The sequence below is a fragment of the Nyctibius grandis genome, chromosome 1, assembly GCF_013368605.1.
Source record: "Nyctibius grandis isolate bNycGra1 chromosome 1, bNycGra1.pri, whole genome shotgun sequence".
In the NCBI taxonomy this organism is placed as follows: Eukaryota; Metazoa; Chordata; class Aves; order Nyctibiiformes; family Nyctibiidae; genus Nyctibius; species Nyctibius grandis.
The window spans coordinates 26,403,712-26,416,631 of record NC_090658.1 but is presented as its reverse complement, the minus strand read 5'-3'; the positions used below and the strand labels follow the sequence as shown (position 1 = coordinate 26,416,631).

The window sequence follows — 12,920 nt, the reverse complement described above, 5'->3', positions numbered from 1 at the left end:
TTCCCTTCCTTTGCTTTATGTTTAGATACATCACTTTGAGATCACAGAATGAAAGCAGCATGAAATGTTATGGCAAAGACAGCACAGCAAGATACGGGAGTCTCAGATACACTCAAGAATCAGGTAATGTTGCAGCATTGTATGTCCACTTTCTATGGGGCTGGCTTGTTTAATGAGGCTTAATGCTTTTTGACTGTTTTTCAGAATTTGGGCTTCTGAGTCTCTGTGGCTTTCTTGACGGACTTCTCAAATGTGACTAGTTGTGTGTTGGCTTTGTGTCCTGAAAACATTGTTTTATGTACCACAGTATTTATGACACAGAAGATCCCCGCGTGTTTAAATCTTTCTTAAAGGTCTACCTTGCCTATATTATCTCATACAATCCAAACAAAAAAAAACCCAAAAGAACCGACAATCAAAATAAACCCAACCCCCAAAAAAACCCCAACCAACCAACTGAAAAAAAAAAAAAAAGCAGCAGCCATGGTGGTCAGTTCTGCATAGCCATTGGGTTTTACTTGGCTCCGTTGCTAGCTATCAACATGATGTACTTTAGAAGGATTGACTTTTCAGAGGGTCCTACAGCTGTATTTCTGAAAACTCAGTCTCCTTTGGGGGAGACACCGGGCTCAAAATAGCCGTTTCCTCCCTACTGAAAGCTTAGCCATATGCTATTTTCCACATACTACTACTTCTGCCTGTTTTTTTAATTGTTTATCTGTCTCAGGATGTTTCCTTCTTGCCTGTTTTTGCAAATCCTAGCATATGTTCTCTGACTGTTTCACAGCATTTACAGTTACAGAAAAAGGCAATCGCATTACAAGCTTCAGAGCATAAACACCGTCAGGAAGAAACTGGTTAAGTGCATTATAAGGATACTCACCTTATACTAAAATTGTGTGCTTATCATGACTGTGGTCACAACAATAGCTGATGGATTGATGTTTGAGTGGAACGGCATAAAAATTTCCCTTTCTTCCTCAAATCAACAACAGTGACCAGAGATTGTAACATAGCCACATACAATAAGTGGGCAAGGTCTAACCTCTCCGTCCTAAAATCTTCATGTCAAGAGTCTTGTCATGTCTGCAGAACTAGGATCTTGCTGGGGAAAAACAAGTCACTCAGTTCAGTAGTAGAAGTAAACTAAAATATGAAACTGAGGGCAATTTTGATAGTAGGACATGTTTATTTTCTGGGAAGCATTTGAGAGTATTGCCCTTGATGTAGGACTCGACAGAAGGTAGTACAGTTTATTTCATCTAAGCAGTCAGTAAACTCAGATTGGCTGAAGAGATTTCAAATCAAGTTTCATAGACAGCCTTAGCCTTGATCAAATATGCAGTAATGTATTGATGGATATTAAAAAAATCATTGTGTTTTTATCACAGGTGATCAGCCCCTTTAATTAATCCTGTGTTCTGCAAGCTTTGTAGTTGCTTAGTCATGGAATATGTAATTCAGGTGCCCTTCTGGCCTTATTCAAGGTTTGTATTTTATTTTATTTCTATTTTTCATCAGTATTGTGAGGAGATCACATAATTTTATATTTGCCATTTTTATGAAGTAATGTGATACCTGCTTCAGTCGCAGTTCTCAGAATCCTTCAAAGTACCTCGAAACCATAACGCCACTTCACTGACAGCAAAGATAATCAGATTTGCTGAAGCAATCTTCTTCGTTTCTTTGGGACTCATGGAACTGTATCTCCCTTAAACTAAATTGAGTTAATGGCTTTATTTAGAAATAGGCCTCCTCTTCTTGAATAACCAGAATTCTGTTAGTTTTGGGAAAAAAAAGTTTTCATTAAATTACCAGTGCCTGAGAATGCGTTTTCTACTTATAACTTAGATCAAAAGGAGAGGAAAATGTTTCCGCTTGTTTGTCTTCCTTTCTCCTCCCCCTTTTCTAGAGACTTTCCTGAGATGATCAAGTGTTGTTTTTGCTGTTGTTGTTTTTGTTGCATTTTTTCTAAACTTCATTGAAATGGAGAAATTGCTCGGTTCCCCTCCCAATGCTGTCATTGCTTTCCCCTCCCCCAAATCCAATGTGTTCTTTATTAAACTGAATTAGGGCATTCTAGTCTCTCTTAAGAGTAGAAAAGGGAACAGCTTAAATGAGCGGCCACATGAGACTCAGCAGCCTTTCCAACTGCACTGCAGAAAGAGCTCAGCTGCAAAGGGAATGATAATTTTTGAAGGATTTGTGCAACTATTGAAGAATTACCAGCATTAATATTAAAAAAGCAGCTACTCTGTTTTTCCCCTTCCATTTTAAGAGTGCTATGCTTGCTATGAAATCAGTGTACTAAATATTTTGCTTCCTTTTCATCCTCTTTTCACTTCTGCAATTATTTTATTTGCTTATGTTCTCATATAATGTAGTGGGGTTTTGGTTGTTGTTGGTTTTGCCTAACAACTCCAGCCTTTGGGTTTGTATGCAGGTATGGGCATGGATTTGAGACCTCTGCCATTCAAAGAAAGCCAAAGTTGAAGTGTAGTAGAAAACATATGAGCAGTTGTATCCGGGATTGGGATGAAAAGGTTTTCAGCCCTATAAGCATTTGTCCTTGAGACATAAAATATCCTATATAAAATTATTGTTGGTCCTTGAAATCCATATTGCTGTTTTGATGTCTGTTCTAACCAAAATAGCCATGATCCTGATACCTTTTCACTCTTGTTTTTAGTCTCTGCCTTTCTTGATTGCTATATCAGATGTCTTCAGGGTTTCTATAGATAATTTAAAAAAAAAGGTAGATCTTTGAGTCGTTATCTTCTCACCTCTCTTTCCCCTTCTCTCTCTGCTAGTTCACCCAGCCACCTTGCTTGGCATTAGAAATTATTCATTCTGTTTCAGTACTGTGTTGCGTTTTCCCACGTGCTTATTTCCTGTGGCAAAAAAAAAATGGAGCTGGGGCTTGAACTGTGGCTACGCGAAGAGTTACAGAAGCAAACCTGGTATCTGAACAGCCTGCGAGAGCACGGGGGACTCTGAAATACGCCACTCTTCCTCTCCCAATGCTGTGCTTCTCAGCCATCCAGCATTACCGCAGTCATCACATCTGAAGATGTAGTACCCCTACGTCTGCTTCATGCCTGAAAGCTGGGTTTGAGTAATGCAGGTGTGTCTATTCTTAGGTAGTGCTTTCTTGGTTTTTAAAGCCACTCTTGTTGGTGGGTCCTTAGTGGTGGTTGTACATTGGTAATGCCCGGCTGAAAAATCATGCCCATCTGTGCTGTTACTTACTTAAAGACTGGATTATAGCCAGCCTGTGTGGCACGGGCTGCTGGTAGCATCAGTGTTAGCAGAACGGAGGCTATCAGGGAAGGAACTGCTGTATATTCATGTGTCTGTCCTAAAGGAAATCAGAGAGCAAGATGATGTGAGTGATGGCTGTTTTGATTTAGGAAAAGCTTAGCAGAAGATCTCACAGTTCTGAATAACAAAACAGGCCAATAAAAACATTGTCATAAAAAAGGCTAAAAATTGAATAAGATAAATCCTGTTTTGTTTCTATTGAAGCTAAGTGGGGGCGAGGGAGGGAGCGTATTGAAAGGAAGGAAGGGAACATAGAACTTCTGGGTTTGGATTTCGCCTTATCCATAGTTAAAAATAAAGCTTATATTCTAATAGCAAAAAGACAGCCACTTGAGAAAGCCCTGTCTCAGCCTGTGTGACTGAAGGGCAGTAAGGCATGGTTAAAACATGCCTGCAGTGTTGGGAGAAGACATAGCAATGACACATTTCTGCAAGCAGGGATGCCTTGAGTAAAGGGTTATAAAAAACAGTTTAGACTGCTAAGAGTGGTGGTTAAACTTGCTTTAACTGACACATTACTGTCCCAGAAGGAAGGACATGAGGAGGGATTGTGCCCCAGCAAATGAGCATCTGCTGGTACTGTTGCTTGTGAGGAGCTGCAGGTGTTCTGTCCTGCAGAAGCTGGTTGAACATGGGGTCTTTTTTGCATCTGCCATCTTATCCAGTCTTCTTTTTTTTCAGGCTAACCAGTAATTAATCTATAAAAGCATGTGGATTTTTGCTTAAAGTGACAGCTGAAAAACTTGAAATAAGTTGGACAAACCATAGGATCCAATTCCCTTTTGATACACAGCCATGCAGCCTACTGAGATGGCTTAGATCAGTGCTGTAATAGCTTTACGGCCTATTAACGAGTCTGCTTCCTTCAGCATCCCCTTTCCTACAGTCTGTTGTCATCCCTCTCCATTAACTCAGGACTGGAACTGGCTGGCATTCAGGCCTGGTTTTGCAGCCCACACCCAGCCCAACTTTCAAGCACTGACTTATTTGGAGTGGATGTCTTGTTCTGAAATTCATGTGGCTTCAGGCAGTTTGATAGTGTGACTGTGGCTTGAGCTGTTATTGTTTACTAGAGTTGAAAAATTCTGCAGGTTTTGAGTTCTGTGGTGTGGGATGGAGCTGGGAGTGGTTTTTATATGTTAAACTACCATTTCCTTAATATTTCACTGCGTGTCTTCTCTAAGTTCTTCAGACTCTCTAGACCTTTACTGAAGACTGGTAACATTGGAATGTTCTTCCATTTCATGTTTACCAGAATTAAGTTACGGCATGCTTCCAGGAGAGACTATTACTTGTATTGCCTTTACAGTTGCTTGTGTTTGAAGAGGGAGACAGTTGGAGTGTGTAAAGGCATTTGAGCTCGCTTGGCTTGTCCCCGACTTTCTGTCTGGAGAATGGAGCTGTGCAAGTTGCAGGGGACCACACTGAAATGATGAGAAAAGAGTTGGAGCGAAACCTTGTCTCTGTTGAAATCAATTGAACTCCCATTAGTATGAGTCCAGATTCCATCCATAAACTTAAGTAGGGTATTTCTCTTTCTAGGCAGTCTACAGAAATGTTTCTGTCCTTTTGCATTTGTTTTCATGTTTCTTTGTAACGATTGCGTAATTGGGATATATCTGTAATGTCAGAAATGTAATAGGTTAAGTAGCACAAATGACTGTTGGGAAGAGAAGAAACACAGAACTGCAGAACCATTGTTGCTTTAAAATGCCTGCTGCTTTTAGTTGTTTGATTTAACCATTTAGTAGTTAGAGAAGGAGTTGTGATAAATTGCAGTGATGGGTATTAAGTGCTAAACAAAAAGGAGAAAAAGCACCCTTTTCTTCCTATCATTGAAAGAAATAGAAATCATTCAGTACTCTGCCAATGGCTTCTCAGTTGGCCAGAGACTAACTTTAGTGCCCTAAAACCTTAACGATGTTGTGTACAGCACTGAAATACTCTGTTAGATTTTAATCCGACAAGAAAGGTATACTGCTAGCGTTTTGTTAAAGCTGATCGCAAATGCTCAGTGTATACAGCATCAAGCCCTGGAATTTAAGCCTGTTCAAGTACTAAAAAAAAAAAACAACTGGTATCTAAGGGACTGGTTATTATTGAATATGCTTTTATCAATGTGCCTATCTGTTTTATTTCTATATTACCTGAAAGCAGAATAACAATGCTTTTTAAACATTTGCACTTTTCTCCCTGCAGCTCAGTGATGCTTTTAACAGGAATGTTTTCATCTCATGGGTTTTTTTGGTGGGCGAATGGGTGTTTGGAAACAATGCAAATTTTTTCAAATGTGATTCTCGGAGTGACTGAACTTTCCAGTCCTTTTATGACTTAGTATTTTAATATAATATCCATTATAATTTTTTCAGATTTTACAAATGTGTCTGTGTAACTGTGATAATAACTTTGTAATCTACATAACAGACAGCAATATGTTCCACCTCCCAAAGTGGAGGTGAGTTCAAGATGCTGGAGCTGCTGGAGAGGAAATTTCTATGAGCATTTTTTTAATTTTATTTCTTCTGAGAGAGGCGAAGAGAGAGGTTTGTGCTAGTGCATCAGATATAAAACCTTCTTGACTGTTTTCCAGTACCCTGAGAACTGTGACAGGTAACCCTCAGGTAGAGTTTGGTGAACGCCCAAGCGCTGACACGCTGACTGGTACAGGCACTAGCATCTGCCACCGTGGTGCTTCTGCCTGTGGGAAGAGTAGGGGGTCAGGGGCCTGGCTGGCCACCTGATCTATTTTTATACCAAAATCATGTTGTTTGCTGCCTTAAGAATAAGTGCTCTTACTGTCCTTACTCCTGAAATTCTTGCGGTCAGTTGATTGTCTCCTGGAAACGTTTATTCTCTCTCACTGGTTTGTATCACTATTATTTCTTCTCCTTTGACTAATGCTTGTCACTTCAAACTTTAAAAGAAGGGCCAAAACCAAGGAACTTGGTGTAAATTATAACACTGTTAATAGATGAATATTACATTATATTATGAATAATAGTGTTACATAATATTACATGATAATACATTAATATTATGAATAATACCTCCTATACGAAAGGTATGTCGACAGATCCAATAGTGCCCTGTTTTTATGGGAAGATGTGTTCAGAGCATCTCGGCTGAACTTTCTTAACTTATCAGGCATAAGGGGAGATGCATATTCCTGTGTAGGATCCCTCTCTTCCTCTAAAAGTTGATGGCCTTTCAGTGTGAAATATCACACAGTGTTTATTTTTATGCCCTTTGAATGTTTTGTGGAGGCTTTGTTTAGTTTCCCTTCATAATTTTTAATAGGAAGTCTTTGAAGTTGGGTTGTGGCTGAAAAATCTTGTTGGCAGCCTGACCATTCATTGTTGACTGCTATCTTTTTTTAATTGTGCATCTATAAAAATCTGGAAGGGAGTGTGTTCAGAGAAACTATGAAGCAATGTATATTTCTGGAAAGGGGAAATAAGCTTGCAATTATTCTCAGCCATTATTTGTCACGTGAAAATGTTACATGCTAATGGCTGCAGATGGTTTACACAAAAACTCTGTACACACTGAAAGCCCTCTTCATTGGGAGCTATGGCTTTCTGTCATACATAATGCTAGAACGGAAAAGGTTTTTTCTGCCTGCAGCTACGTATTACCCTTATTTGCTGTTGCTCTCACAGAACTTGTTAATACGCATCTGGCAACGGTTAAAATTTTCTCTATCAGTGACTTCACATTTATCCGTCTAGATCAAGGATTCTCCTAAGTTTAAAAAGGTAAGGACATCAGTACACAGAAGTCCTTGGTGGAAATCATTATGTTTAGAAAGGCAGATGTGAAGGAGACAGAGTTAAGTTTGTGGTCTAGTATTTTTGTGCTCTTGTTAAAGTTCAGAATCAACTTTTATGTTAAAATGTATTTTATGTGTGCATATTGTACCTCTGTGCCTGTGTGATTGTAGACACAGTGATTTCTTCACACTGTGGAATAGTAAAACAACCCTATAATGTGCCTATGTATTTTGTTTTATTAATCAAAACCAGTACAGACATCTGTAAAGTGTTGAATTACAGTTTATACAGTAAAAATTATAAAAGGTTGCATTCGGTATAAATTAGTCTGTTAAAATAACGCAAACTGAAGGAGGAAGGGTGAGAGGGTAGAACAGAAGCTGGAGTTCAGTGCTCCTGATGTAAGGTGAGTGATCAGAAAAGATTTCCATGGACTGGTTTGGTCTTGGCATTAATCGGGTTTCACATAGATGGAGCAAACAAATCTATGTGCATAGATGCAGTTGGGTAACTGTGCTCATTGTTTTTTCTTTTTTTTGTGGTCACAGCAATGAGCATTAGTGTTGCATCTTGTTCTTCAGTGACACTCTATTTTCATACCACCAGTGGGCACCTCCTGTAGGTACCCTGGAAGTTGTGAGAGGCTGTGGAAGGCTCTGTGCAAATCCCTGATTGCAATTAACATTTTTGCATGTTCTTTTAGGTGCTGATATCTGAGTACAGTCAGCTTTGTTCAAAGCCATGGGTTTTTTTTACTTGCCTTTTCAGGCCTTTGTGGAGGCACCTGTGGTGGCAGCAGTACTTGATTTTGTGTTATAAAATGGGGATGTTGCTTCTGACAATAAGGCTGTAACACTAGGAAGGTGACTTGGTTTGATAGTTAACTGTCTGGCTAAACTTCTCATGAGAGAGCAATATGTGTCCAGCTAAAACTGCTTGAATGTTCGTATACTTTAGGGGAAAAAACAGTTCTGAAGAACAAGCCTGTATTGGTTTGGCAGAATGATTTTATCAGAGCACTAGAGAAGAGGCAGGATAATGGGACGAGACGAAGTAATCTAACTGCTCTGGAATAGCCCAGCTGCTACAATTTTGCATCTGATTATGTATTTCAAACTAGGAGATTTTACAGTTTCCTTTGAGGCAATAACAATAACAGTTTATGCAGAGAGCCGGCACTTAAGTTTTCTTTCTCTTACTTCACAGGTGCCTGGCACACTGAACCTATTGATCTGTGTAGGATTTGCGCTGTGGTCCATTTATTGAAGATGTGAAGCAACGTTGAGTCTGAGATTGGAATTACTGACAGACTGGAGGAAATCTGAGTCCTTGTGATGCACATGGACATGCTGAATTATAAGTAATTCCATCTTCTTTTCCCTTCCCCTCCCTTCCCTTCACTCAGGTAACTCAGGGTTCATAGAGATTTCAATGGTTCGCGTGCCTGTAAGTTTGGAATAGAAGTGACCAAAAATGGGGGACCAGCAATTGTATAAAACTAACCATACTGCCAACAGCAATGAGAACTTGTACTACCAACACCACCAAATGAACTCCCTTCCATCTCTAAATCATAGCTATGGGACATCTGCTATGGATGCTCCCCAGGCATCCCCTCTTTCCCCCCAGTTTCCTCAAGATTCAAGAGACAGTATAGCTTTGCCTGTAGGTTCAAAAAGCCTCGGGTCAATGGATACATCGAGACAAACCAGTTGGACACATTCTGGCTCAGGAAACCACGTCCCAGTGAGGAACAATTTGAATAATCAAAGCGCAATGTGGAGCCCCGTCGGGCCAGGGGAATCCCACGACGGATACCAATATTCTTACTCTCAACCCAGTGAAAATCGATCACAAAAAATTACCAGTGGAGTCCTGCATAAACTGGACTCCTTCACACAGGTATTTGCTAACCAAAATCTGAGAATTCAAGTCAACAACATGGCTCAGGTTTTGCACACAGAGTCTTCGATGGTGGATAATTCTGGTGACAGTGCGCTCAGGCAGCTGCTGTCCCAGAAGCCAGCAGTTGAGCAACAGCCTGTAACTTCCAGTATACAAAGATACCAACCAGTGCCACAGCAAACACACCAGAATTTTGCAAGCACACAGCAAAAGCAACAAATGCAAGTCATGCAGCACCAACAGTTGTACTACGACTACCAGCAGCATTTATCTCAAATGCAGATGCATTCTGCGTTTCAGCAAGGACAGGCGCACGTTCAACAAATGCAGTCCCCGCAGCTTTTACCGCAACAGATGCAGCACTTGCAGCAGACTCAATACTACGCTCAGCCACAGCAGGGCCATCAGCGGCTCTCGATACAGGAGATCCAGCAGCAGCAGCAACAGCCAACTCGGCAGCAGCAGCGGCAGTGTCCAATGCAAATAGCTCAGTATTACCAAACGCAACCTGTCATGCAGCAGTTACAGCAACAGCAGCAACAGATGCAATTGCCGCTTCCTCCATATCACAGGGAACCGGATCCGAAGACTATGCATGAGCCACACCAGTACTCTCAGGATCCAAGTCATCCTGTGCAGCTTATCCAATTGGGAGCAGTGCCTCAGTATTGCTACCAAGATCCCCACGAACAGTACAGGCACTTGTACCCACAGAGTTTACTGCAGCAGCAGCAGCAAGATCAGCAGAAGCAATACCCAAGTGAGAGCAGAGCGCTGTCTCTGAACTCCCACGTTGGCCTCACTCCACCAGAGACTGCGGAGGATCCCGCACGGCAGGAGATTAATTCTGTGGGTAATGCTGTCCCTCATCGAACTCTTTTGCCATCCTCAGGAGTTCATCTGAACAACAAAAGCTCTCAGCAAGACTCTCCCAGCGCCACATGGCCTCAGGTAGGTAATATTTTAGATCCCTGCTCAGCCAGACTTGTTTTGCAGAAAAGTAGCAAGGTGTGGAAACAAAACAGTTGCAGGAGAGCCAGAAGGTTAGGATGTGAGCGGTGGGCATCGCTGGGATGTTTTGGGGAACTGCATTAACAGACTTCTCCTGTCTGCATTGCTGGGTTGGCTTTGGGCCAGGCTGGTGGCAGCACAGAGCAACTGCTGCTGTGGGGCTGCTGCTTCCCTCGCAAGAGGCTTTGGGAAGTTCTGTCTCGGTTTCTGGGGAGGAGGGACACAGTTACAACAAAGTGGTCTTGCTAATTTTTCGACACCTGAGGCATTGATTGTTCAGGAAGAGTTAGTCAACTCCCTGTTTCCAAAAGTAATACTTCTGTGTCAGAGCAAAGTCGTCAAACAGCAGGTCAGTAAGAAAACTTGCACCAGCCGTGCTCACAGAGGCACTGATTTGGTAGAGACATGTAAGGTTCTCAACTCAGAGGCTTTTAATATTAGTAAAATCGTATGCAAAATGCAAACATAATGCTGTAAGGATCTTCATTTATGCATTAATATTTCCTGAAAAATTCTGTTCTCCTTTTTTCCCTTCTTTTCCCCTCTCCTCCTTTGATAGCAGGTGCAACTGTCAGATGGCAGACTGCAGCCGCTGTCCCCAGAACAAAGGTATTTTTAAAAGATTGGGGTTTTTTGGTCTTTTTAATTTAAGTATGAGAAATACAAAGGAGTGCTGCAGTTTAAAGGGAGGGGAATGCACTCTGGGTAGTTATGAGTTTTTGCTCTTCTAGAAGCATCTTTAGTTTTGTGCTTTGTGAATTTAAGTTTGTGTGATTTCCACCCTTCCCCCCAGCAATAAAATAAAATAAATGCTTTGTCTTTCAAAAAACAGAAAGAAAAAAGAAAAAGGGAACCAAAGAAAAAGCAAAAGCAGGGGAGAACTTTGCTCTCAGTGTTGCATTTGTAAGAGAAGGGACGATGTGTGGTTTGGATTTGTATCTTTGTCAGTAAGGGTCATCTGTTTTTCTTAAGCACTCACCTCTGAAGGACTGAGGTGTCCAGAATGGTTGTCTACCATAAGTAGGGGCATTGTGTCCAAGTACTTGTTAACTGCTCTCGTGAGTGGGGAAATGTAGGTCTGTCATGATAGATCTGGTGGGTTCTCAGACTTTTCCATACCCAGGACCATGTTTTGATAAGCGTGTCCTGCTCAAAACTTTCCTTTGCCCCATCTTGGGAGCAGCTGACCTAGGTTATTGCCCACGTATTCCACAACACTCACCCCGTGCTCACTTGTGGCTTCATAAACATCTAGCTGTAAAATTTTATTGTCTTCCTTGACTAAAAAGCTTCCTCTGCAACAAAGGGAACATGCCAAACTAATGTCTCTTCTTCTGTTCCGTGCTAAAAAAATGAAAATAAAAATAGTGGCCAGAACAGAGAAACACTTCCTGAGAGAGCTGATGCGAAGAACAAGCTCATGTGTTCAATATGCTTGAAAGAGTTCAAGAGTTTGCCAGCTCTAAATGGTCACATGAGGTCACATGGAGGAGTAAGAGCATCTCCGAACTTCAAACAGGTAGCAGTTCGTTTTACTTCAGTATTTGGCTTTCTCCTTTCCCTGTTGATGTTTGCTTGCTTTGCCATGCTTTGCTTTGCTGTCAAAACTTGTTCTTCTCAGCACTGTTTTGTTATGTCATACCCTGTGTAAGTAGAAATGCACATAATTCTACTAATTTGTAGGCCAGAAGTCTTGCTTTGAAGTCAGAGGCAGTGATGGAGGGCAGAAGAGTGTTTGTGCCTCTCTGTTTCTGGGTATGTTACAAAAACAGCCTACAAAGTCGTGTCAGGAGTGTCTAGATTTTTTTCCCCTTATGTTTGTTTATGATATTAGAAATACCAGGAACAGCAAGTCTTCCTTACTTTCATTTGGACTACTTGGATGACTAAGGGATGTTTATTGGAAGCCTTCCCAGGCTTTAATTGAAGGAGCAGGATTGTTGAATCTTTGACAGATTTCTTCCCAAGTGTTTTAGTTCTGTAGGTATCAACAAATACCAAACCAAAAATGTGGGTTTGAATTGTTCTGCATAAAAATAACTTGCCCTGTCAGTCAGTCTTTCTCGATCCTGATACTTTAGAAATTCTGTCCTAATAGGGAATACCACAGGAAGGCAAAGAGCTACCAGAGTTACACCATCTGTGTCTTTGTTTTTAGGTGGGTGATGGAGAATTCTGTTTTTATAGTGATAAAAAGAGCACATGTTGATCTCCTCTCCTGCAAGTTATCTTGTAAAGATGCTTAATGTGGTTATTTGTCACCGAGGCTGAATCCTATGTAGGAGTCATAAGTAACCTGCCAACTTCGTTCAAGGCAAACAGAGTCCAAGAAGCAACGCTATTGTGTGTTTTGTAACCCTGGCCACTTCTTTTCAGCCACGGTGCATACGTTGCGTAGTGTATCAATCCAGAAGCAGCCCTCCCTCACTCGGGCTGAAAGCCTTTAATTGTCTGTACAGGATGAAGGAGAGAAACCACCACAGCAGCCGCTGCCTAAAGAGGTGGATAGCCTCGCGCCCATCGTCATGCCAGTGTCTGTCCCTGTAAAGCTTCTGTCACCTGAGCCCAGCACGCAGCCCTCTGCCAGCACTGCCACAGTCAAAGACAAGCCTGCCAACTCTGTGTCAGATGATGAGATGCCCGTTCTTGTGAAGATGACTTACTCTCCTCCGTGCAGTCCAAAAGTGGCCAACCCCTGCTCATCCTCTGTGAGTGCTGCGTTTCTTGCCACTAACTGTGCTGTGCTTGTTAAATCCCTTTGCCTATAGTGCTGCTACATTCTAAAACATCCGTGTTTTAAATATTTTCTGGAATCTTAATGATGCCTAATAAACAAAAAAGGCCTGTGGCATCATAACATTTCTTCCTCAGTCGTTTGAAAATATTAATTTTCCCTTTGCTGGGGAATCAAGA

At 41.4% G+C, this 12,920-nt stretch overlaps 1 protein-coding gene across 5 annotated transcripts in view; it reads left to right on the top strand.

Moving 5' to 3' along the window:
• The window catches only part of TRERF1 (transcriptional regulating factor 1), a 100,651-nt gene that overhangs the window by 71,435 nt on the left and 16,296 nt on the right, over positions 1-12,920 (top strand). For 2 of the 5 annotated variants that reach the window (XM_068399834.1, XM_068399842.1), the window contains 5 exons: positions 26-123; positions 8,298-9,947; positions 10,567-10,616; positions 11,376-11,526; positions 12,467-12,715. In XM_068399834.1, coding sequence (XP_068255935.1) covers positions 8,565-9,947; positions 10,567-10,616; positions 11,376-11,526; positions 12,467-12,715 — 1,833 coding nt within the window. In that variant the 5' untranslated portion in view covers positions 26-123; positions 8,298-8,564. The remainder of the gene's footprint in view (positions 1-25; positions 124-8,297; positions 9,948-10,566; positions 10,617-11,375; positions 11,527-12,466; positions 12,716-12,920) is intronic. The other 3 variants (XM_068399850.1, XM_068399867.1, XM_068399859.1) reach the window with 3 other exon arrangements.